At 53.0% G+C, this 25528-nt stretch overlaps 2 protein-coding genes across 2 annotated transcripts; both read left to right on the top strand.

Annotated features, from left to right (window-relative positions):
* The first annotated feature begins 2935 nt into the window (after nt 1-2935).
* Nucleotides 2936-13351, top strand: MSANTD2 (Myb/SANT DNA binding domain containing 2). The gene is made up of 4 exons (XM_050911018.1): nt 2936-2975; nt 3645-3903; nt 5736-5796; nt 11835-13351. Exons 2-4 carry the CDS (start codon nt 3825-3827, stop codon nt 12685-12687), a joined length of 993 nt encoding a protein of 330 aa, XP_050766975.1. The 5' UTR covers nt 2936-2975; nt 3645-3824; the 3' UTR covers nt 12688-13351.
* A 1790-nt stretch (nt 13352-15141) lies between these two features.
* On the top strand, nt 15142-24966 carry ESAM (endothelial cell adhesion molecule). The gene is made up of 7 exons (XM_050911019.1): nt 15142-15187; nt 20389-20529; nt 22562-22789; nt 22876-23031; nt 23307-23429; nt 23588-23726; nt 24417-24966. Exons 1-7 carry the CDS (start codon nt 15142-15144, stop codon nt 24769-24771), a joined length of 1188 nt encoding a protein of 395 aa, XP_050766976.1. The 3' UTR covers nt 24772-24966.
* Nucleotides 24967-25528: the final 562 nt, after the last annotated feature.

Raw genomic sequence — 25528 nt, 5'->3', positions numbered from 1 at the left:
ATAGACTTCAATAGATTAATGTGGACACGCTTGTAGGCCGCCTAACTGCTCTACGGAGCCCGTGGCGTCTCGCCGAGTAAGAGTACGTCTCGGATCAGGGATCTGGAGTTTCTTGTGTTGGACCGTCTCTGGGGTTATATATAAAAAGGTCGCTGTGGCGTGGTTCTCCCTCATCTTATTTTTTGCTGGGAGGAGGACTGTGTCTACAGCCTTCCTCAAAGTCGCTTCCGAAGGCTTTTCTGACCAGTGTTTCTGATCGCCGTGCTGCAGTTCCTGCAGAGTGAACGGTTCTCCTGTGGCTTCCCTTGTAGAGAAGATGAGGGCTCGTAAGTTAGAAATGGTGAGAAAATCCACGTTGAGCTTTTTGACTGTCTCTTCCTTTGGATTTCGTAATTATAAATTAAGCGGGGATAATCTGTCTTCGTATTGCAGGCAGTGTTGCAGAGCAATAAGCAAAAGCCTCGGTCTCTTCCAGTCTGTGCAGTCACTGGGCAGTTATCAGGTCTGTTTTCAGTTACTTGTCCTAAATTTACTGGTTTCTTGTCTATCTGTATCAATATATGTGTGTGCACTTTAGGAACCACGGAGCAGGAGTTGAGCTGGACACCGGGAGGAATAGAGGAGGTGCGTAAGAAAAACCTAGATCTTAAATCTTGGCCATCAGAATAACCTGCTGGGAGAAAGGTGTCTGAACCGTTGAGTGCTATAAAATGTCCAGGGGAGCTTTCCTGAAGTCCCGAGCAATTATTTAGGTCTTACCGGGGTCTCTGAAGAAAATCGTTGTGGGAGGTGCAGGCAACTGCAGCGAGAGAGCCATCGATCTGGTCCACCTCGCCCCTGCCACGCAGAAGCCCGTGGGCATCCGTGAAACAGAGCTGGCCCGTGGTAGCACGGAGGTGAACGTCACTTAGAAAAGTGGTAGGGACTGCCTGTTGGAGAAGCTGGGGAATGCCTTCAGGAAGAAGGAGCTAGCGGGAATCTCGATTCTCCAGGAAACGAGACCAAGGAGCCACCAGCTGCTTGGCTGCAGGCCTTCTGGTGCTTTCGAAAGCACCAAATTTGAGATTCTCTCACTCAAATTTTAGGTTATCTGCCGCCAGAAGCGGAGGTAAAAGATGGCTCACGCAGCCAGGTCCGGAAGCATCTAGGCAGTAACCTCAAAAGTACTCTTGACTTGAGGAGGTTCCTCAATGAGAGGAATTCCTCGCTTATTTTTGCCCCCTTTCTGCATTGCTCCCTTTAATTCTTGTAGTCTAGTCTCCATTGACTTGATGCTAAATTATTTTCATGGTAAAAGAAGCCAGTTTGCAGCCTGAATGAAATAATTACTGCTAGGCTACGACCCAGTGTGAGGTACTCCATCCGTAGAGGGAGAAGTTTGAAGCACACGCTTAAGATAGAGCGAGTGGCTGTGGATGTCGAGCGTTCCCAAGAGGGCTTGGCCAAGAGTATTGACATTTTTTGGTTAACTGCGCTGGAGACGGTTTGTTTAGCTTAAAGGCTGCTAATAAATTCAGCTAGAGCCTCTAAATCTGCGGTTAACTCCGATGGATAAGCCGGGGCAGATGTAAGAACTGGGGTTTAGGAAATATATTTCAAAAAATCTGACTTGGCTCGATTTTTAGAAAGAGCCTGGGAGTGAAACAAGAGTTTGCCTGTATCGCCTGGCGAGGTTTGAGCTGAAAGGAGAGAAATCGGAGTGCAAAAGCTAGGCGATGCATCCTCCAATGTGCTTTTCAGGGCAAACCAGACCATTTAAAACTGCCTCCGTGTTCCCAAGGGGTTCTTGTTGCCGAATTTTAACAATCAAATTTATCTGTACCCCCAGCCCTAGGGAACTCAATTTGCCTGCAGCGAATATTGACAGGTTTCTTGGCCGGGTCCTTGGTTCCAGGTTGACGTAACCGGTTGGGGTTTGTTTTTTTTTTTTACCCCGCTTGCAGATGGAAACTTAAAATGTGGTGGTGTCCAATTTGGTGGCAGAATCGGGAAGGGTTCCACCTTAAATCACTGAATAATTCTGGTCTTATTGCTGCCTGTGTGTTTATATGGTGTGGGGTTTTTTATTTTGTGTCCTTTGTGTGTTGGTTTTTGTTTTTTGCTTTTGTTATTTTTTTTGAAACAGCAGGGTAGAACTGACTTGCTGCTTAGCAGTTTTGCTTCTGCCCCCAGGGCTCTGAATATCACGAGGAAACTGGTTAGAAATGTATTCCTTTCCTGCTGATGCTGTTAAACCAGTATATGAGGAGCATTAGGTAGGTTCGAGCTTTCTGGAGATGTAAAGGTTCCTTTCTGGGGAAAAAAAAACAAGTGGTTTTTGCAATGATGTGTGCTTGAAAGTCCGTTACAGTTCTCCTCCAGAAAGCAAGGCGACGGGACTAGTTCTTCCCAAATTAATGCCTCTTTTGAACTCCAGGGGCGGCTTTGCCATTCAAGCTAGAACCTGAGCAATCTAATAAATTTCATATGAAAAAGATAGGTTTTCTCGCACTCCACCAATCTGAAAACCATCAAGATCCAGCAAACCTGGAGCACGTCGCTATCTTTCAAAAGCAGAGCGGTGGTAGAATTAAAACCACATTGAGGGATGCACATAAAGATTTTTTTTTTTTTAATTTTTTTTTTTTTTAAACCCCCGAATAGTTGTGTGTTGCTCCGGATTAGGGGCGAAACGCGGACAAAAATCCTAGGCTTGTGTGGCTTTGCATCGCCAAATGATGCACCAGCTCAGCCGTCGGTGCGGGGATGCTAAAGGGATCACCACAAGTAGACCAGGTTTTTGCATCTGTCTGTCTGGGAGGTTTCGGCCTCAGCGCTGTTTTTTAAAGGCTTGTTAGACAGAGCCCTCTTAGTATTGTTTCTTACTTAATGCTTGATATCGAAGTCTGGGAATTTGGAGCATTATTGATTTGACCTCTTTTAAATTTCAGCAGCTTCACAAGAGACAGAGTGAGTTAGTAAGGAATGCAAAATATGTAAGTAATATATATTTTCCTAGCTGAATAGCTTAGGCATATACATTTTGTACCTTGTGTCTTCTTACCAGAGTAAGGAAGGTTGGACCGTCTTTGCTTTGGGGGACTCTTCTTTCTCTCTTCCTTTCTCTCTCCTCCCCGCTTCACCTTCTCCAAGCTGTGGGCACAACACCAGCTCTGCTTTCTCCTCCTCGTAGTAGGTGTGCATTTTCTTGGCTGGTTGGTATCTCTGACTGGGGGTCTCTTGGTATTTTTATTTTATTTATTTTTTTTTCCCCCCCCTATGTTACATAGCAGATCTGGGGATTATTTTTGAAGTGGGGAAGAGAATAAATCGCCCGAGTTAAATCTGATGAACCTGTAGCTGCTACGCAACTTTCTCCTGTGTCGTAGATGTTAACGCTAAATGGCTGCAGCGGGAACGTCAGATACGTACGATGCTTCCTGGCGGGCGTGCATTAATTCGGGAGCATTGCATTTAGCTCGTCAGCGTGGGGGCAAATACTGATCAGCAGAATTTAAAAAAAAAAAAAAAAAAAAAAAAGAAAAGAAAAAACAAACCCCTAAACTCTGCCTAGCAGCCGTGTAACTGTCTGCAAGTGAATGTGTGCTCTTCCAGCCCCGTCGCCGCCTGATTAACGTGCTTTTTTTTTTTTTTCCCTGTCTTAGACCCTTCGCAGGTGCTACAGCCGCGTGAAGGAGCACGGTGTTGGGAAGAGGAAAAGCAGCTACACGTTTGAGCAGCTGGAGCAGGTGTTTGGGCAGGGAGGATGGGATTCCCAGCCCTGCCAGCCCGTCCTCATCAACAGCAGCGGCTTGTACCAGGAGCTGGAGTCGGACGGCAGCACGATGGAGGAGTATTCGCAGGAGGATTGGGGAAACCACAGTCAAGATCTTCATTGCTACCAGACGGGCGAACAGGAATTGGGTAAGAAATGCCGTCTTGGCGTGTCTCCATCCTCTGGTTTTACCCGTGCCCTGTGCTCATACCCGTCTCACACGTACGTATCTCAGTACCAGCTTTCATGTTTCGGACATAAGGTGCTCAAGATGCTAAACACCTGATGTCCTTGGGGAGAAAAGGGAAAGAAATTCCCCGGCTCACCAGCAAGAGCAAACCGTGGTTCCCAAAGTATTTTAGGATCGGGACTGGAGTTTAAAGACCCTAGGAGGAGGGAAGAAGGGCTGCGCGGCCAGAAACGATGGAGGAGGAGGTGACGCGTTCCCTGTCTCTCCTTCCCCTGCTCAGTTTTACTTCCCCTCGTGGGGTTAGGGAGATATTTTCCCTTTCAGTGGTACCCTGCTTTGGAGGACCCGGGGAACCTGTGTGTTACCGTTCAAACACCGTTCGCTTAAATTACGAACAGGATTTCAAACTGCTGCTATTAATACCAATGACTATAAAAAATTGTTGCTCCTTCTTCCTATATACCCTAACTGGTACGTTTGTTTTAAACACGTAAATATGCTGATATCCAGATGTGTGGCCTTTTTTAAATTAAAAAAAAAAAATAGCAAGCAAGCTCACACTCCAGGATTGAGATCTAACCCGAACTCCTCCGTGTGCTTTTCTTGCCTGAATTATTGGTGTGTCTGCATAAGAATCAATATATTAATTAATTTGGAGATTTGGTTGTTGCTTGTGGCTCGTTGAACTTCGTTCAATGGAGCAAGGTGCCACAGTCTTGGTTGAAAACGCACGCTGATCTGAGCAGTTTTGTGAAGAAGTGGGTTTCTTTAAGCAGATTTATATCTCTTGAGCCACTGATCTTACGGGTGCGTGTTCCTCCCTTGCCTGAGCAAGGGGGTTATTTTCACGGTGGAAACTTCTAAGTCGATCAAATTCAGTGGAGACCCAAGCGAAGCGGTAGCGAATTGGATAAAGGTTCTTGGTCCGATTAGGTTGGGGTTTTTTTTTCCTTCCCCTCATGATTTGTAGGATGAAACAGGGAGAGGAGACGTGGTCACGTATCTGTATGCATGTGTGTTCAGGGGACTGGTGAATTGGGATGCTTTGAAAGAGGCTGAAATCGCAGTTTAACGTTAAAATTCGCAAGCTGGCTGTTAACCACGTTCCGGTTCTCTCGGACTTCTTCCCCAGGGGATTTAAAAAGTCAGAAATATGTGGGAGAGAAACGGTGGGGAGAAGACGACGTTACAAAACGTATGTAAACGACGGCTAATTCTGTCTGGTTTGACTTGTTCTGGTGAGTCAAACGGTGGTCTCCTGGTTTGTCGCCGTTTTCCTTCAGTCAGATCGGAGGCATTTGTGTGCGCTTGGGCTGACGATATTCTTAACGTTCAGAGAAGTTATGAGAAAAGCACTTAGCACACAACATCTAAATGGAATACAGATGCGTTGGTTCTGGTGCTTGCTCTTCAGATGTGCCATTGAAAGCAGAATAGTCTTTTTTCTTTCTTTTTCCCTTTTTTTTTTTAAACAGTGCCGTTCGCAATCAAATTGATTTGTGATTTTAACAGCAGGAATTGTAGTCTTGTCCTTGAAAGTTCTTGTGCTTGCAGAGGTGGATTCAGATCTTAACTGACCACATCGCTTCCAAGGAACATAACGTTCAGTTACGGAGGATTTAGGACGTGGAGCTGTCTCGTGCAGAACTTAGCGGACTGCCTGGTTTAGGAAGCAACTTTGATTTCATTTTATTTTATTTTATTTTTTTTAAATTTCAGCCTTAAAAAAAAAAAAAAAGCCCCAGGAACATTGTTTAAAATATAATTACGTGTTGGAATTTTACCTTTCAGATGAAATGCCTACCACAAAAAGAACATTAAAGATAAAACAGGAATCTTCAGAAGACACGCAGTAAGTAATTTATGAATGTTTTACCCTGGAATGTATTTCCCTGGGGATGCTGTGCAGGAGGGGAGGATATTTGAAACTTCTGATTATAATTATAAATACATTGTGCAAGACTGTTCATAGAGTTGAATCTGCTTTATGCATTATTCCGGTTACCTCAGAACATCTGAAAAGCTTCGCAACTCTGTTTCTTCTTGGCTTCGTCATTCGGCAAACGAAGCAAGACTGACTGCACGAAGGCAAGGACTTAAAATGCGGATTAAAATACGCCTCAGATCCGTCAGGGATGCGTGCGGGCAGGCTGCGGGTATCGTGACACGAGGCCGAACTCTCGGATCTATTTGTAATCTTGTTGGGGTTTTTTTTATTCCATCTGCCTGAAGTTTGCCCCGTCGGACGTAAGGAAAAAAAGAGAATATAGGAGTGGAGGAAAGAAAGAGTGAGAAGAGGGACGCGGCACCCCGGTAGCAGTGTGTACTGTTGGCTTGGTGTGAGTAACGCTTGCAAGAAAAGTTCGTGCGTTTCCCCTCCTTGATGGGAAGGCATGCCAAAGCTGGTGATTTTTTTTTTTTAAATTTATTTTTATTTTTATAACTTTCCAGAGCTGACTTTGTAACCTTTCGGATCGATTTAATCTGACAAATACCGGAGCATTTCGAATGCTTTGAGCATGCGAATCTCCCTTGCCTCGCCAACAATAACGCAGAGCGTTTCGAAAAATGAAAGGAATTGTGCCGTATTTACTCGGACCGGGGTTGCTTTCTTCTGACCTTTAGGGTTTTAAAACCCACAGGGCGGTTGTAGATCTGTCTGCGGCAGGAGAGAGCCATCGCAAATTGGCTCGCGGAACCTTCTGGGTGGGTTCCGCACGTGAGCTCCCCCGCCGGTAATTTGTAGTGTTGTCTGAAGGCAATCTGGCGTTTCCTACGCTGGAAAGCTGCTGTAGGGTAGGAAGTCATCAGCGCTGTGTACATTAACGTAGTGTCCCTGGTTAGCGATACAACAGAGGCTTTTTACTGCAACTAAATGGAAAAAAAAAAACCCCTCCAAAACCTAAAAAAAAAAAAAATAATAAAAAAAGAAGCTTCCATTGTAATGGCCTAGCTTCGTCAAACTCCTCACTTCGGGTGGATTTTCACGATACCCGAAGGTGACTTTGTTTTTTTTTAACGTGGAGCAAATTCAGTTGAGCAACTCAGGGATGAGCTGGAGAAAAATAACTTTTTTTCAGTATAAATGTTATTATTGCCTCTTTGAACAGTTTCTTAGGACTGTTCTGGGATAATTTTACCTTTCAAGGCGCGCTTTAGGGAGCTGCATAGAAAATAGTCCTGGATTTTTCTGAGGCGGAGGCTCGGACTGCCTGAATCTTCTCTTCCAGGTTTTGATGTATAGATGGACGGCTGGATTAGATTTGGTAGATCAGACCTTTCAGAGTTTTCTGGTTGTTTTTTCGCCCCCAAGTTCCCCCTAAAATGCACAGAAGCCTCTGAACTCTTGGGCATTTTGTGAAGCGTGCAGGTGATGAGCCCATCTTACATGCTCGGTGGAAGCACAAAGCATCTTCCAACACAGATTTGCTGAAAACTACTTTTTTCCCCAACTGTGAGAGCAAGGAACTTTTAAACTCTGACTTAGTAGATTAAAAGCAGTCAGGAGAAGCATGGCTGATAGGAAGATAAGCTGGCTATTTATTTATTATCTTCAAAAAGATAGAATTGTGTCTCTTCTTAAAAGCCGCAGGCGATAAATAGATGCCAGACTTTTTCACCTCTTTGGCCGGTGCTTTAAAATACGTATATATCTTATTTCAAAGAAGGTAGGGCTTCAGCTCATCTGCGTTCTTGGGAACGTGCGGATTTCCCGCAGAAATCATCTCAATGAAATGGGAGGGAGTGGCGGCGCCTTCACATTCTTTGCTGAACCTTGCGCTGCCGTTTTTGACGTGGAGAAATTGCGACGTGGCGATGCTGGACTGTGAGCGCGTGTATTGCTAAAAATCTTGTCTTTGCTTTTCCCCCTTTTCCTTCCCCTGGGATTTGGGATGGATTTTTGGAAGGATTTTTTTGGAGCTAAGCGCCTTGCAGAAAACCCACGGGAGCAGGCGTGCGCCGTGACGTTATTTTCCTAGCGGAGAGGGTGGGAGAGCGCCGCCAACGTATAGGAAACGTATCACTGAGCCCTCCGGGCGCTGGAATTTATTCTGGCTCTTCTTTTCCTGATAAAACACACGTGTGTGAGGCTGCCGCCGTTACCGACTGACCGCAAACCTGCAGCAACAGAGGGAGCTCGCTTTATTCCTGCTGCCTGCGAGGGCTTCAGCCGCTCCTGCCAGCGCCGGGACCCGATCCCGCACCAACAAACCTAACGCGTTCTATCTCCAAGCAAGCCGCGCCGCGCGTTAACGCGGACCGTGCTGCCTCTCTTCGCTTCAGGTAGTAAATAAGTGGCCTCCAGAGACGTACGAGGACTTCCCGTCTTTCCTGGGTTGCCTTATTTTCGGTGGCGTAGGAAGCAAAGAGCGATAGGTAAGCTGTGTCCGGGTCCTGTGCTCCGTCAGTTGGATTCTCCTTCCCTGCGTCGGCTCTGCTGTTGCATCCCCTTGGCACGCTGCTGCCTTCAAATAAACTGTTTTGAAAAGCGAAACGCTACTTAAGACTCCGTTCTGCTCTTTTAAATTTATTTGAGGAGCGGTTTTTATTCACTGTGGGCTTTGTGAAGATGAACTAGAAAAAGCTGGGGGAGCTGGGTCCTTCACTGAAACCAGCTGTTTCAGCCTCTTTGAAGTCTGCTTTTGTTTGGAAACAGCGCCTCAGAACAAATTTGCACCACCTCTCCCGTCTTCCCTCCTTTGAATTGCAAAAGCTTCCGAGGAAAAAGAAATGCAGATGGGCAGTCTCCAGCGCGGAGGTCGTGGTTTTGACGATAGGGTGAAATCCAGCTCTAGGGCACCTTCTGCAGATGAAAAATGAGATTGCCCTGTGACGAACAGCGCTGACACGGGGTAAACCCTCCGCTAGCTCAGATTTTTCTGCTGAAAAATAAGTAATAGTAACGATTTGACTCTTGTGGCTTATTATACCTCTGCTTGGCTGAGTCGTGGAGATGCTGGTTAGAGCCTGGGAGAGCGAAGCTCAGCGGGGCGGCTGCCGAGCCGTCGAGTCCTGGGGTAAGCGGGAAGAGGAGACGCTAAAACGGAAGAGCAGAGCTTTTTAAAATTTCTTTTTCCCCCTATTGCTTCCTCCGTGCTCGAAGTGCTGGATTCCCTCTGTGGAAAGCCCTTCTCCTCTCCCGTACGCGAGGTGCTGCCGGAGATTATCTCTAGTGAAATTATTCCGCTTCCCAGCAGGAGCAGTTTGAGTGACTAATTTTTTTTTTTTTATCTCGCCAGAGCTTCAGCTCTATTTTGTGCTGAACTAAACTTAGCAAGAGTATTTATAGTGTAATTAATAAAGGTGGGGGCTTTTTATTTTTTTTTTTATTTTATTTTTTTTTGTGGTTCGCAGCTCTGTTCCTCCACTGTTGAATGAAAATCTACCCACGCTGCTTTCTCCTGTCTCTGGGTTTGGATTGGGGCTGCTCGCTTTAAATCGAGTTCAGCCGTCTGTCGAGTCGGATGAGCGTAGAACAGCGGTGAAACGCGGGCTCTGTGCTACCCGACAACCCTGTGCCGAGCCGGCGCTTACCGTGCCCCCTTGTCTGTCTGGTGCCCTCGTCTGTCTTGTCTCCGGAAGGTGAATTTCCACTTCCAAAAATCTAAAAAAAAAACGTTTTTCCCAAGCGTAGCGATGCTGCGTTGCTCAGCATCCAGAGGAGCCTCGGGGAAGCTGTAGAGAAGCTTTGAAACCGTTCAGCGTTGCCGCGGCGTAGCTATAAATGGATTTGGGGTAAATACGCGTGTGTTTTCTTGTACGGCGTTTCTCTCCTCGCCTTCTCCTTTGCTGCTAGACGGCGAGGGGAAGCGGAAGCGACTCCTCAGAAGTAACTTAAGAAACAGGAGCCTGTTGACGATGCAAGAGGCGTTTTTAAAAAAGACCCCTGGCTCAAGCACAACTCCTCGTGCCAAGCAGGTCCCCTCCTTGGTGCTCTCGAAGCTCAGCTACGCTCCGATGGTGGCGGAGACGGGCTTGCCAAAATGCCTTTTTCAGGTCTCGCCAGGAAATCTTCCGGCGTGGTCGCTGCTGATGGATGTGGTCCCTCCCGTCGCCGCGAGGAGTGAGAGATCTCAGCCTGGGCTGCTCGGACCTGGGTGAGGGGGGGGGAATGGCTTGGACACCCCACCTGAGCTTTGCAGAGCTGGTGCCCGCCGACCGTCGTGCGTCAAAACTCGGTGTAGAGCTCGGTGGTCCCGAGCCCGGTGCCTTCGGTCTGCCCCGGGGGCATCAAGTCACCTAAAAGGATCAACCGGCGCTTGGAGAACCTTCCCAAAATCACGTGCGTTGTGTTTACACCGACAGAAGGAGGTCTTTTTTTATTTTTGAGATGAGAGGCTGCGAGGCTGGACCTCTCCAGCACCGTGGGAAGGGTCTGCAGCTCCCAAACCTTTTTTTTCTTTGAACCCTTATATCGATATGACGGGAAGAAGAGACCTTCGGATCCACGTAGGGATTGACTGGGCAGAAACGCAGCTGCCAGAGCCTCAGCCCCAGGCATATCCTTGTGCGGTTTGTGGGGTGTCGTATCTGCTCTTGCTTAAAGACCTCCGTGTCCCTCACCGCTCTCGTGCCCTGGCTCCGTGGGGGGAGCTGTTGGGAAAGGCTGATTTTTTTAGGGAGTTGAAGCGACCTTCACGGACGCAGCAAAGGAGCCCACGGGAGGAGGGAAGCTCACGCGTGCCCTGCCGAAGAAAACCGGCGTCGCTTGGTGCAGGGGCGAAAGGCGCAGTTGGGTTCTCCTGGTGGGAGGAGGAAGGACCCTCTCGGGGTCCCACTTGTTGGACCAGGAGAGATTTCTCCGTTAGCAAACGAGTCGCGTTGTCTTCCTACAGCTTTGATTACCATTACAATTAATTTAAAATTAGTAGTTCTCCCTACTAGCTAATTACGCCCTAAGTGTCTCATTCATCCTGGAGGAAGCTGTTCCAGCTTGCTTCGGGCGCACGCGAATGCTCTCTCCTGATCGCTTAGCAAAGCGTAAATCCCTCCGTGGCAACTCGCTTTGATGCCGGCGTCGTTACTGGGAGCGAAAAGAAACCTTTGGAAAACGCCGGGGTTTCTTTATTGGCTATCCAGAGGGATTTCTGCTGTCCGTCCCGCAGCGGGTTATCGCATCGGTTGTGTCCAGGGTGCGGATCGTCTTCACCGACATCGTCTGCTCCCCGGGGTCGGTCCCTTGAGCCCTGTTTCTGATCCAGCGAGCCTTTCGGAGCGGCTTGGCGCTTGCTTTTGTGGTTTTTCCAATGGCAGCCGCGTTTGCCGGCGTTAATTTTTGGAGTACTGACGAGGTGGAAGCCTTTTTGAGTGGCGGTTGCAAATTAGGGACGCAGCTCCGGTCGTCTGCGACGGACGGCGTGCCGATGGGAACGTACGGCTGTAAAGAATAACCCGGTAACTGAGTTTGCATTTATTTAGCGGCACCAGACACGTGTTTGCTTGCGATTGCTTTGAAGCAGCACGGGTAGGAGCTGGACATTTCCACCACGTGGTTTTCTGGGGTCGGTAAGAGCGGAAATCTTTCTTGGAAGCTGAACTTGGGGATACGTCAGCTCTCGTTTTCTCTACTGGGTTATCTCCTGCAGAACTTTTTTGCGTGAAATCTCATTTCCAGCAGGGATTGTAGTTCGCTTGAAATAATCGGAAGGAGTTTGGGTTGGGTTTTTCTTTGGTTTTGCTGAGATTTAGTTAAAAAAACCGTCAGTGTGGTGTGACAATCCTAGCGATACAGGACGTATATAGGAACAAAATACCCACTGCCTAAAAAGCAGCCGAGAAAGCTGAAAGGGATTAATATTTTTCCGAAGGTCGGTGCGTTCGCCGGGCTGGTTTTGCAGCTCCAGTTTACTGATGCCTTTATCCTTCTCTCCGTGTTTTTTTAATTTCCAGGAAGCGCGACGTCATGCAGAATATTATGCAAATCTTGGAGTCGGTCCAGTTGAAGTGGGAGCTGTTTCAGAGCTGGACGGACTTCTCCAGGCTACATCTTTCTAACAAACTGGCCATTTTCGGCATCGGTTACAACACCCGCTGGAAGGAGGATATTCGTTACCACTACGCCGAGATCAGCTCGCAGGTACCCCTCGGCAAGCGGCTCCGGGAATATTTCAACTCGGAAAAACCGGAGGGTCGGGTTATCATGACCAGGGTGCAAAAAATGAACTGGAAAAACGTTTATTACAAATTCCTGGAGATCACCATCAGCGAAGCCAGGTGCCTCGAGCTGCACATGGAGATCGACTGGATACCCATCGCTCACTCCAAACCCACCGGAGGAAACGTCGTTCAGTATTTATTACCGGGAGGAATCCCCAAAAGCCCCGGCTTGTACGCCATCGGTTACGAAGAGTGCCACGAGAAACCCCCTTCCCCTCTCGCCGAGCACAGGGGGCCCGATCCCGGCAATGAGACTCAAGGGGAGCTGGAGGTCCCTTCGCCGCAAGCCTCCCTCCGGGTGGATATGGAATCCGCCCGGATTATCTACTGTTACCTCGGCATCGCCGAGGTCCGGACTCTCCAGCAGTGCCTGTTTTTACACTTTCAGGCAAACACCAAAACCTTCAGCAAAGATTGGGTCGGGATCAACGCCTTTTTATCTCAGAACTGCGTCGTAGAGCCCGGCGTGTCGCCCAAATCCATCTATATCAAATTTGTGGAAGTAGAGAGGGATTTTCTTTCCGCCGGCTCTTTGGTAGAGTGCCTGGAAAAAGCCATCGGATACCCCTTAAAATTTAACAACTGAGTCTCATCCTTCATAAGGATTAGGGCTTTCTGCCCCCTTTATTTCCATCTCACTACCAGACGCTTTCGGATCCTGTCCGTTCACAGCCGGGCAAGTCGGACTTTTTCCGCCTGGAAACGAGTTTTGGGGTGATAAGAGGCTTGCGGGGCGCTTCCCGCGAGCTCATCCCCAGCGAGCGAGCGTGTCCCGGCTCTCTTGCCGGACAGACCGGCCGGTTTTCCTACCGGAGCGGCGAGGAGAAGCCCCCGGCCCGTTGAGACGGCTGTAGGTACATTCCACATCGGACAAGCGCGTACACGTGGCGTTTTCATACGAAAAGCTGGGGTTTTTTGGTTTTTTTTTTTTTGGTTTTTCTTTATTCCACGGTGTCTCATTTTTACGCATCCGTCTCTCTCTTCAGTGTTATTACGGATCTGAATAAATAAGCAATAGATAACGGCAAGTTAAACGTTGAATCACGTTAAAGGAGACTGTTTTTCAAAGCCACCCTTAGATACTATTGTATATAATTTAGAACTTCACTTTTTTCACCCATCAAGTGTTCTCCTCTCTCCGAACAGTGTTGCCTGCAAAAAGACTTTGGTTTCTGTGATGTATTCCACTTTACTAGTAGCGTTGCCATATCCGCTTTTATTTTATTTTATTTTTTAACATTAAAATAATTCCTGGCCTTTTTATTTTCTTTTTATTTTGTGGTTTTGTTCTTTTTTTTTTTTTTTTTTTTTCGGTTAGTTGGGGTTTTTTTTTTTTGTTTCTTTTTTTTTTTTTTGAGTTCTAGTTAGCCTCTTTATGAGAATGACCTGGCAGCTGGGAAACTTTTTTTTTTTTTAATTTTTATTTTTTTTTAATTTTTTTTATTGTCGAACCATGCTTATGGATACAATCAAAGCTGTGAGAATGGGGAAGGGGGGGTTTGGGGGGGGGGGGACGGGTGGGACGGGGGACACGGGGACGGGGGGAGGACGCATTTAATGCCTTTTTCAGACGTGTTACTATATAAGCCCCATTATCTTGCTGGCTGGCGCTGGCGGTTTCGGTTGGTTTTGTTTTTTGTTTTATTTTGGGGGGGGTTTTTTTTGGTTTTTTTGGTTTGTTTTTTTTTTTAATTTTCTAAAGCTCATCGATCGGTGAAGTTGTGACATACGATGAATGTGTCGGTCCTAATAAAATCAAGCAAACACGTACGGGCTTCGGCAAATGTCTTTCTCCTTCCCCGAGGCGGGGGGGGAGCGGAATTTTGGGGGGGCCGCGGAGCTCTTCTCCTGGGATATTTCCACCGGGGCTTCGCTCCGGGGGTTGTGGTTGCGAGAGGTGTTTAATTTATTTATGTTATGGGGGCTGAGCGCCGCTGGAGCCGCTTTCCTTCCCCCGCGGAGATGCCCGAAATCTTTGGAAACGGGAGGACCGCTGCCCGGCTGGAGGTTGGCGTCGCCTTCGGATGCGGTTGAGGCTCGAGATGGCGGAGAGAGGAAGAGGAGGAGGTCGCCGCCGCGCCCCCACCCGCCCTGCTCCCAGCGCTCGAAATAGGGTGAGTTGCCCCGAAATAGGGTGAGTTGCCCCAAAGAGCCTCTGCCGGGAGCCGAGAGGGAAGCATCAGATGGACCAGGAGGTGAGACTGTGGGCAGGGAAAAGGTGAGATCCCGGTGGGATCTGGCCGGATCCCGCAATCCCAGCAGCCAGGTTGGATTTACGGGGGGAGACAAGGGCGAGAAGGGATTAATTCCCTGCCCTCCTCCGCCGCCGCCGCCGCCGCCGCCGGCATCTAATCTCTCCGCTCACGCTTACGAGGTCTGACCCTGGTTGGATCAAGGACCGGGATAACCTCGGCCCAGGCGGGAAGGATTCATCCCCGGGGCTCCCTAAAATCAGGGAGCTTGATCCGGAAAGTCGAAAATGGCCTTTTTTGGGTTTGTTTGGGTCTTTTTGTTTTGTTTTTTTTTTTAATTTGTTTTTAAGGATTAATGTGTTTATCTGAAGGGCCCCCGGGGCCGTCGGCGGGAGGAAGGCGAGGGATGCCGGAAGCGATGCTCCGCTCTGCCGGCGCGGGAGGGATGTGGCCAGGGAAGGTTTAGGGGTCCCTGTCCTCCTCCTCCCCCCCCCCCCCCCCCCGAAAAGGGGGGTGTGTGTGTGACATTGGGGTGCCACATTGTGCCCCCCCCTTATAACCCTAATATCATAATTAATTAATCCTAATAATTAATTCATCATCGCAAATGTGTTGCTGCGTGGCTGGTATTCCCGGCTGGGGGGGGGGGGGGGGGGCACTGCCTGGGGCTGGGACACCCCCCCCCACCCCCGGGGTGGGGTAGGAAGAGGCCCCGCCCTCTTCGTTATGCCCCGCCCTCTTCGTTATGCCACGCCCCCTTTTGGAGGCTCCGCCCCCACCTGCGGGGCGGGGCTACCCCTCCCGCCCCAGGCGCGGCCCCGGCACCTGCTGCGGCGGCGGCTCCGGCCATGGGCGCGCTGCCGCGGGCCGCGCTGGCGCTGGCTGCGCTGCTGGGTGAGCCCCGCGGTACCGGGAGAGGGGGGGACACGGGGGACAAGGAGGAGGGGGGGGGGAACCCCCCGGAGAGGCAGCGAGCAGGGTGCTGGGGAACTGCGGGAGCACCGGGTGGGATGCACGGGAACCGGGGGCGGGGGGGGGGGGAGCACCGGGCGGGAGGCGGGGGTACCGGGACGGAGCACCGGGCAGGGCGTGGAGGAGCTTTGAGGGGGGGGGGAGCACCGGGTAAGGATGTACGGGAGCTAGAGAAGCACCGGGCGGGATCTGGGGATGGGGAGGGGGGGTCACCGGGCAGGGCGCGGAGCAGCCAGGGGTTATCCAGCAAGACGCACGGGAGGTTGGGGACCACCGGGCAGGACCCTGGGGAGCTTTAGGGGGGGGGGGGTCCCAGGCAGGATCCGGGGGTACCGGGGGGTGGGTGTCACAGCACCCACCAGCCCCTCTCCGTGTCCCCAATCGCCCCACTTTAGCAGGCAGGTGGGTGCTGGGGTGGGGGGGGGCACCCCAATCCACCCCCTCTTTGGGGTCCCCTGAGAGGGGAAAACCTGGGTCCTCCGGGAAAAGCCACTTTGTTCCTCGGAGTTGCCGAGCGGCACCTTCCAGCACCCCAAAACCGAGAGCCGCCCTGTAGGGGGGGGGGCACCCCGGGGACCCCGATGTGTCGGAGCCGATAATTTACCTCCCTGCGTGGCGTCGGGCGGGGAAAAAAACCGATTTTATTTTCTTTTTCCCATGATAAAAACCTGCCACCTCCCTCGTTGGCTGGTGCTTTAAGGCCACCCCAGCTGGTTTTGGGGTGACGGGTCTCGACTCCTCTCTGTCTATGGGGTTCCCCCCCCCCTAATTTCCAACCCTATCTGAGTTTTTTTGGCGATGCCATGGTTGTTCCAAAGGGAAATATCCCTTTGGCGTTCCTGGCAAAGGAGAGGCCTTTGGGGAAAGGAAATGGCCCCAAAAACAATGGCAGCGGCGTTTCCTCCCCGGCGGGACGCTGGGTGGGGGTCCCCGAGCCCGGAGCCGCTGGTTTTCCCTCCTTGAAGTTTTTTTTTCCGTGATCAAAGTTAATTGAAGGGTGGTGGGATGAGGCGCGGGGGTCGCTTTGTCCTTAAATCCCACCGGGATGCTCCTTCGCTGCATCCCGACGGCATTAATTTGCACGGGCTCGTGATGGATCCCCCCAAAAAAAGAAGTTGCGCCCGAGTCCGGGGATGTGATGCCGTAGAGACCAAGAGCACAAAAACGCAGCGGAAAGACGCTTTTGAGCCCCAAAATGGGTGTTTTTCCTTTAAGTTTGCTTTCAAACATCCCGTCCCCACCCTGTGGGGTCCGTACGGGATCGTGATGGGGAAAAACAAAACGAGGGGTGATGCTCGGCATCCCTGTCCTCATCCCCAATCCTATCCCCATCCCCAATTCCATCCCCATCCCCAATTCCATCCCCAATCCCATCCCCGTGCCCGAACCCATCTCCTCCTCATCCCATCCCCAATCCCACCCCATCCCCATTCCCATCCCATCCCCATTCCCATCCCATCCCATCGCCGCCTCCTTCTCCTACACCAGGGGTTAAAGCGCGTTTCTATCTATAGCAAAGTCACGTAGCATTATTATTATTATTATTTAATTTTTTTTTTTCCCAAATTTGGCCTCTCCAGAGGATACAGCGCTTTCTGCCCCCGCCCCCCCCCCCCCCCCCCAGGGTCGTGAGAAAAGCCGCCGTGGATTTTCCCAACGGACACTGCTCCGCAGCCCGGCATCTCCTATCTGCCCGTTTATAAATAGTCGGAGTTAAGGGAAGGAAAAAAAAATCCCCCCCCAAAATAATAATAATAATAAAACAAAAAAGCCGGGTGGCTGCGTCGCATCGCCGAGACGCTCCTTGACCTTTTTCCGAGCTTTTTTTTTTTTGTTTTTTTTGGTTTTTTTAGGGGTCGTTTTTCCGGCCACCTTCCCGCTGCGTATTTTAAATCCCGAGCTTGGTCTCTTGGGATTTAATTTGGGTCTGGGTTTCACATGACTCCAGCGCCTTAATCCTATCGAGCGGGGTCATCAAACCCCAGCCGCCTCCAGCCTTTAATTCCCCATACGGTTAATAGCTTATAGGGTCGGGGGAGGGGGCAGTTTGGGGGGGGATGCTGGTTTTGAGGGGAGGATGCTTTTTTTTTGGGGGGGGGGGTTCAGGCTGCGCCTTGAGCCGGGAAACAGCTTTTTTTGAGGTGAAACGGTGCGATTTTAGACGAGGATGGGGTGGTTTGATATAGGCGCGGCGACCGAGATGGAGGTTGCCGTAGGTGCGCGGGGATTTAAAGGCGGGTTTTTTTCCGTAGGGAAGAAATTCAAAGGTAAATTGAGAGGTGGGGTTTGGGTTTTTTTTTTTTTCCTCGGGGAAAAAATGGAAAGGTATTTTTAAAGTTAAATGGAAAAATATTTTTTCCTTAGGGAAAAAAAATTAAAGGTAGTTTGAAAGGGAAACGTAAAGGTATTTTTTTCACAGGGAAGCGTAAAGGTATTTTTTTCACAGGGAAAAAAATCCCGGCAGATGGGTTGGAGCGGAGGGAGAACACGCGGGCAGGTGCTTAGCTCAGGGCGGCTGGATAAAAATCAAGGTTTTTCAGCCTAAATAGCAGCCGGGAGGTCCCGAGGTTCCCCCCCCCCCCCGCCCCGATAGGCGTGTGAGCGCTGGGAGCGGCTTAATTTTTTCGATCTGGTTAAAGCATTAGAGGATTTGAAGCGGCGAGGTGGCTAAAGCTGGAGCCGGTGCCAAAGGGTTCGGTCCCGTGCCCGCAGCTCAAGCACCGGCTCACCCAACCCTTTTTGAGGCTCAAATTTTTCCGAGACGAGGAATTTGGGGTGAATTCTGCAAGAAAAAAGGGGATTCGGGGGAGCGAGCATCCTCCAGATCCGGATCCATCCACCTCTCCCCAACGTGCTGGAGGGGCGGGGGGGGGGGATGATGGAGCCGCGATCTCCTGTCGCCACGGTTTAAGGATGACGGAGCAAAGCTGCAGCCACAGAGCGCTAGCAACGTGGTCATCGTTAGGTTTCAGAGTTAACGCACCCCCGGCGAGAGCACAGGGAGCCTGGCCTGCGCTGGGCGCCGGCGGGTTTGCCGCGGTTGAGACACATGGGGCTGTTTTCATGCCTTGGGGTACGACAGGAAACCCCCAGCCGGTGCCGGAGCATCTTTTCCCCCTCCGGAGCCTGGATTTCCCCGGGGACCCGCAGCGCCCTTTGGCTTTTTGTGCCCAAAAAGCGACGCTGATGGCGGAGCCGGGCTGAAAAACCTGGATTTTCCCGAGCTGGTGGGGATGCCGGGAGGTTTAGGAGCTGTGGCGTCATTTAATGATGCCATCTGCATCATTAATGAACTATATTATTAGCATTATTAGCATTATTATTAGCCATCATTATTATGATCACTATTACCATTATGGTGATCACTATTTTCATTATTATGATCGCTATTTTCATTATTATGATCGCTATTATCGTTATTATGATCGCTATTATCGTTATTATGATCGCTATTATCACTATCACGTCCCCACTATTATCACTATTCTTTTAAGAGCGTACGTATATTTATAACTATTGTAGAAAGCGTATTATCGATTATCTATTTTATTCTAGAAATCGCGATATTATATAATATATTTAGATCTAGGCGTTATATAATACTATTAGATACATTACATTTTCTTACATATTATCTAAATTTAACACAATTCTCCTTATCATGACCTATAATTCCCGTAGAATTGCCCTTCTTTTTCCGTACGATGTATTTTATTCTAGACCGTAGCTCGAGATAATTAATCGTACTAATAATATCAATTATTTGGCCCACGATGGGATTCGCGGGCAGGCTCCCCGCTGCCGGCTCCGTCGCCTGCCGGCTTTTTTTTTCCCCCCTCGCCGGGACTTAAGGATTTATGTTCTTAGCCCGGGTGAGCTATTTTTAAGCATCCTCACCAGACCGGGGCTGATTTCTCCCGGTTTTTCACCAGAGAAGGGAAATTAGGGTTGGGTTTTTTTTTTTTTATTTAAATTCCTGGGAAGACTTATCGGCCGGAGCAGAGTTTCCTGCCCGGAGCTGGAAGGCTCCGTCCGGAAACCGCTCCGATGCCTTGTCGGGAGCGGGGGGGATGAACGGATGCGTGGAGGAGGCTAAAAATACCCCCCAGCGCCTTGTTTTTCTCTTCCCGCCCTGGAAAAATCAAATGAAAACCTCTGAATTCATAGGGAAGAAGCCGTCGGAGGCTCCCTAAATCCTTCGAAACCAGGGATTTCCCCCCCCAGATCCCGGGTGACAGCCAGGATTCAGGATGATGGGGTAGCATCATCCTTTCCCCGTTGCATCCCGATCCAGAGCATCCCTGGGGCGCTGGCAGGACCAGGGCCAGCCGGGGACACGGATCGATGAGCGGGATGCAGGGATGGAGCCGCCGGGATGCGGGTCCTCGGTGGCGTTCCCCCAGGGAAGAAAAAAAAACCGGCACAAACCCGACCTCGCCTGAGCCGATTAATTTTCCGGCTGAGCCTTACGGGCAAAGCCAGGGAATAATCTTGTCCCGGGAGCCGAGCATCCTTCTCCGGTCCGTGGTACCCTCTCGTATCCCGTTGCCTCCTCCCGGTGGGGTTTTTGGGGGGATGCTGGGATGCAGGGGATGCAGGGAGGGGGTGTTCGGGATGGGATAGGATGAATAATCCCAGTTTAACGCTGGCAGCACGAAAGAGGGGATGCTGGGATGACGGGGAGAGCTTGTGGGGTGCATGTGGGTGCCCCCCCCCGCCTCCCCAAAATAAATCCCATGGGATGGAGGATCTGGTGCAGCGTCATGGGGGGGGGGGGGTACCCCAATACTGAGCTACAGGGGGGGTGTCCGGCTGCTGGAGCCCCTTGGGGAGAGGCAGCGGTCCCCTGGAAAGGGAGGATTTTTGGGCAGGGGTTTTCCCATCCCGGGCCGGGGAGCGGGGACGGAACCGGGGATGGGAGGGAACGGCATTGTCCTGCATCCTCCGGAGCAGCCGGAAAGCCCTTCCCGTGGCGGGGAAGGAGTCAAAACGTCCTCGCCGGCGATAACCCGGGATTGTTGGTTTTTCCTTCGGTTTTTCCAACAATCGGCGGGTTTTTACGGCAAAAGTGGCAGCTGGGGTTGAGTCACGTCCCGTTTTCTTCCCTCTGGGGCCGCGGGCAGGCGTCTCCTCGGCCGTGCTGGAGGTGCACGTGGGGACGGGCTCGGTCTTCTCCGTGGAAGGGCAGCAAGCGGTGCTGCCCGCCTGGTACACCAGTCGCTCCCAGAAGCAGCCCTACGTCACCTGGCTGCTGGATAAGGAAGATGCCGACCCTTCCAGGTGAGGGGTGGGGAGGGGGGGGACAAGGCGGGAGGTGGCCGTGGGTGGGGGCGGGCGTGGTGTCCGCCGTGAGGAGGTGCGCGTGGTGGTGGGATGCTCGTGGTGTCCACCGTGAGGAGGTGTGCGTGATGGTGGGATGCTCGTGGTATCCGCCGTGAGGAGGTGCACGTGATGGTGGGATGCTCGTGGTGTCCGTGATGAGGTGGTGCGCGTGATGGTGGGATGCTGGTGGTGCCCACGATGGGAAGGTGCACATGATGGTGGGATGCTCGTGGTGTCCGTGATGAGGAGGTGCGCGTGGTGGTGGGATGCTCGTGGTGTCCTCCGTGAGGAGGTGCGCGTGATGGGATGCTCGTGGTGTCTGTGATGAGGAGGTGCGCGTGATGGGGTGAAGCTCCTGGTGCCCACCTTGGGGAGATGTTCATGATGGGGGGAACCTCATGGTGCTCACAATGGGGAGGTGCCCACGATGGGAAGGTGCCCACAATGGGATGAAGCTCCTGGTGCCCACCTTGGGGAGATGCCCACAGTGAGGGGATGTTCGTGGTGCCCATGATGGGGAGATGCCCACAATGGGGTGAACCTCATGGTGCTCATGATGGGGAGGTGCCCACGATGGGAAGGTGCCCATGATGGGATGAAGCTCCTGGTGCCCACCTTGGGGAGATGCTCATGATGGGGTGAAGCTCATGGTGCTCACAATGGGGAGGTGCCCACGATGGGGAGATGCCCGAGGTGCCCACGATGGGAAGGTGCCCATGATTGGATGAAGCTCATGGTGCCCACCTTGGGGAGATGCCCACAGTGGGAGGATGCTCGTGGTGCCCACGATGGGAAGGTGCCCATGATGGGGGGAACCTCATGGTGCTCATGATGGGGAGGTGCCCACGATGGGGGGCATGCTCGTAGTGCCCACGATGGGAAGGTGCCTGTGATGGGATGAAGCTCCTGGTGCCCATCTTGGGGAGATGCCCACAGCGGGGAGATGCTCCTGGTGCCCACGATGGGGAGATGCTCATGCTGGGGGGAACCTCATGGTGCTCACAATGGGGAGGTGCCCACGATGGGGAGATGCCCGTGGTGCCCACGATGGGAAGGTGCCCATGATGGGGTGAAGCTCATGGTGCCCACCTTGGGGAGATGCCCACAGTGGGGGGATGTTCATGGTGCCCACGATGGGGAGATGCCCATGATGGGGTGAAGCTCATGGTGCTCACAATGAGGAGGTGCCCACGATGGGGAGATGCTCGTGGTGCCCACGATGGGAAGGTGCCCGTGATGGGGGGAACCTCATGGTGCTCATGATGGGGAGATACCCAAGATGGGGAGATGCCCGTGGTACCTGCAGTGGGGAGGTGCTTGTGGTGCCCATGATGGGGGGAACCTCATGGTGCCCGTGGTGGCGAGATGCCCCACCATAGGGAGGTGCCCACGGTACCTGTGATGGGTAGATGCCCACGATGGGGACATGCCCGTGGTACCTGCTATGGGGAGGTGCTCGTGGTGCCCACGATGGGGGGGATGCTCGTGGTGCCCATGGTGGGGAGGTGCCCATGATGGGGTGAAGCTCATGGTGCCCACCGTGGGGAGATGCCCACCATGGGGAGATGCCCACCATGGGGGAGCTGCTCGTGATGCCCATGATGGGGAGGTGCCCACGATGGGAAGATGCCCATGATAGGGGGATGCTCGTGGTGCCCACGATGGGGAGATGCTGATGATGGGGAGATGCTGATGATGGGGAGATGCTCACGATGGAGCAGTTGCTCCTGGTGCCCATGACGGGGGTGGGTTGCTTGTGGTGCCCGCGGTGGGGAGATGCCCACGATGGGGGGGATACTCGTGGCACCCACAAAGGGGAGATGCCGACGGTTCCCGTGCCGTGGATGCTCAGGGCAGGTGAGGACGGAGGGGGCTCATGCAGCAACCGCCGCTCCGCAAAATTTGGGATCTGGGGCCGGGGCAGGGGGGAGCTTCCTCTCCTGCAACACCGTCCGGAGGCGACCGCGCGGGCGTTCTCCCCCGTGCAGATCCTGACCTACCTGGACGGGGTGGAGAAGGTGGAGGAGACGGAGCTGAAGCCCCGCGTGGGGTTCCTGTACCCCATCCTCACCCACAACATCTCGGTGTTCATCAACGCCACCCGGGAGCACGACTCGGGCCAGTACATGTGCACCGTCAACGTGGCGGACGACGTCACCAGCATGGGCAAGAACGTCGGCGTCATCAACCTCACCGTCCTGGGTAAGGGCTCCGCCGCTCAGCCCGGCTCCCTTCGATGCCCCCCGCACCCCGTGATGTCCCCTCGGGACTAACGTGGGTGCCCGCAGTGCCGCCGGCCGCCCCCGCCTGCCAGCTGCACGGCAACCCCGTGGTGGGAGCCAACGTGACGTTGAGCTGCGCCTCCGAGAAGGGGAAGCCCTCGCCCGCGTACCAGTGGCAGCGCACGGCCCCCACCCTGCAGATCTTCTTCCCCCCCGCCCAGGGTAAGGTGGCACCGGGTGCAGGGTCGGGGTGGGGGGGGGGGGGGAACACGGTGACAACCGGGGTGGGGGGGAGCTGGAAAATCCCAAGAAGCTTCAGCTTGGATGCTTTCGGCTTCGGCCCCTTAACTCTGCCCGTTCCTGGCCTCGCTGCGCCAGCAGGCAGGGGAATATCCCCTTAACCCTGCCCGCTCGGGGAGAGGGGGGGGACGGTGACGACAGATGACACACGGGTGAGGGGGTGGCCGCGGGGCAGCACCCAAATTTCTCACCCGCAGACCGGGCCAGGGGCACCCTGAAGCTGACCAACCTCTCCCTGGACATGTCGGGTCTCTACGTCTGCGTGGCCGAAAACCGAGCGGGTTCGGCCGAGTGCAGCGTCGTCCTGGAGGTGCACTCAAGTGAGTACGTGTCCGCAGGGCCCCGGGGGGGGGGGGACGGGGGACATGGGATGGACGACACGGTCCCCGCGAGGTCCCCGTGGGGTCCCCATGGGAATAAGGGGGGAGGCGAACTCCCCCCCCCCCCCCCCCGCCGCCTCCCTGTCTCTCTCCGGCAGCTAGCACCAAAGCGGTCATCGCTGGCGCCGTGCTGGGCTCCCTGGGCGCCCTCGCCACCATCGTCTTCTTCGCCCGGCGGGTCGTCGCCTACCGGAGGAAGAAACGTGACGGGCAGGAGGAGGCAGCCAACGAGATCAAGTGAGGCGCCCCTCCTGTGGAGGAGGTTCACATCGGCATCGCTAGGTTCCAGGGTTAATGGGGGAGGAGGAGGTTTCCATCTCTGGCCAGTCATCGCTAGGTTTCAGGCTTAATAGAGGGGGGGAGGAGGTTTCCATCTCTGGCCAGTCATCGCTAGGTTTCAGAGTTAATAGGAGGGGAGAGGAGGTTTCCATCTCTGGCCAGTCATCATTAGGTTTCAGAGTTAATAGGAGGGGAGAGGAGGTTTCCATCTCTGGCCAGTCATCGCTAGGTTTCAGGCTTAACAGAGGGGGGGAGGAGGTTTCCATCTCTGGCCAGTCATCATTAGGTTTCAGAGTTAATAGGAGGGGAGAGGAGGTTTCCATCTCTGGCCAGTCATCGCTAGGTTTCAGGCTTAACAGAGGGGGGAGGAGGTTTCCATCTCTGGCCAGTCATCATTAGGTTTCAGAGTTAATGGGGGGGGGGCAGGTTTCCATCTCTGGCCAGCCATCATTAAGTTTCAGCGTTAACAAGGGCATTTTCCACCTGTTTTCGCCCCCCCCCCCCCCTTTCCCTCTTGCTCCCGTTTTGGGGTCCGGGAGCTCTGCCCAACCTCGGGGGGCCCCGTTGCTTTGGCGGGGGGGATGCCGGGGAGGGGAATAGCGGGATTTCCCGGTGCCGATCTCTCCGACGCTGTTCCCCTCTCGGCAGGGAAGACGCCGTGGCCCCCAAAACCCCTTCGTGGGCGAGGAATCCGGCTTCGGACACCGTCTCTAAAACCAGTACCTTGTCCTCCATCGCCGGCACCCGGGAGAAAACCTACGGGGCCAAACCCCCCTCCGACACCGCCTCCATCCTCACCGCCACCGGCAGCTACCGGGGACCCCCCCACCCCCGGGGAGGGGGACGAACCCCCAATCTCTCCCCCTCCGCCGTTAACGGGACCCCCCCGCGTCGCCAGGAGCCGGCCGCCCCGCCGGGGTCCTTGCCCCCCTCCAGCTTGGCACGGGCGGGCGCCGTCCCCGTCATGGTGCCGGCGCAGAGCCGAGCCGGTTCCTTGGTGTGAGCCCCCCCCCCCACCCCCCCAAAAAAAAGGGGTGCTCGTATCCAGCACACCCCCACCCCACCCCCATTTTCTGGGGTGGTTTTTTTTCCCTTTTTGGGGTTGTTTGTTGGGGTTTTGGGGGTTTTTTTTCCTTTTTAAAAGACGCCTCGAGCAGCTGGACTCGTCGTGGGGTGGTTTTAATGGGCGCGGGAGGCTCCCGGGTTTGGGGGGGGGGGTCCCCCCCTGAGTCTCCCCGTAAATATAACACCCCAAAATAGCCCCGGCCCCGCCCGGAGGGAGGAGTCCTATTTTTTTTTTTCTTTTTTTTTTTTTTTATATATATATCTATCCAGATCCCAGTTGAAACGGGGGCTTTTTCGTAAAAGCGCATTAAAAGCGAGGGGGGGGCGACAGGGGGCTGAGGCGGGGGCTGCGCTTTTTTTTAGGGTTGGGTTTTTTTTTTCCGATTAAAAGCTGGCCGCGCCGTCCGGCGCCGCGGTTTGGGGTGAGTTTGTGGGGATTTAGGGGGTTGGGGGGCTCGCGTCCCTCTGGGTGACGTCACGGCGGCCGCGTGATGTCACGTCGCGCCGGCCGGGGGTCTTCGGGATGGCGCCGTGGCGTGCGTGTGTTGTCGCAGCCCGAGACCCAGCGCCTGTCCGTCACCGTGATGTCACACCCCGCCCCGGTCTTGAGTCGGGCGGTGTGATGTCACAATGAGTGTGTGGCATCATAGCATCCGACTCGTCTCTGTGTGACGTCACGCTGGCTGTCACGCGTC

Source organism: Gymnogyps californianus, chromosome 25 (assembly GCF_018139145.2).
Source record: "Gymnogyps californianus isolate 813 chromosome 25, ASM1813914v2, whole genome shotgun sequence".
In the NCBI taxonomy this organism is placed as follows: Eukaryota; Metazoa; Chordata; class Aves; order Accipitriformes; family Cathartidae; genus Gymnogyps; species Gymnogyps californianus.
Note: the sequence above shows the minus strand (reverse complement) of the source record. Positions and strands in the feature narration are given on the sequence as shown.

Excerpts from the sequence above, each read along its gene's own strand:
- MSANTD2 (XM_050911018.1), top strand. The coding sequence starts at position 3,825 with ATGGAGGAGTATTCGCAGGAGGATTGGGGAAACCACAGTCAAGATCTT. Across the intron at positions 3,904-5,735 it reads GACGGGCGAACAGGAATTGG|ATGAAATGCCTACCACAAAA; the intron begins GTAAGAAATGCC and ends TTTACCTTTCAG. Across the intron at positions 5,797-11,834 it reads GAATCTTCAGAAGACACGCA|GAAGCGCGACGTCATGCAGA; the intron begins GTAAGTAATTTA and ends TTTAATTTCCAG.
- ESAM (XM_050911019.1), top strand. The coding sequence starts at position 15,142 with ATGGGCGCGCTGCCGCGGGCCGCGCTGGCGCTGGCTGCGCTGCTGG. Across the intron at positions 15,188-20,388 it reads GGCGCTGGCTGCGCTGCTGG|GCGTCTCCTCGGCCGTGCTG; the intron begins GTGAGCCCCGCG and ends GGCCGCGGGCAG. Across the intron at positions 22,790-22,875 it reads CATCAACCTCACCGTCCTGG|TGCCGCCGGCCGCCCCCGCC; the intron begins GTAAGGGCTCCG and ends GGGTGCCCGCAG.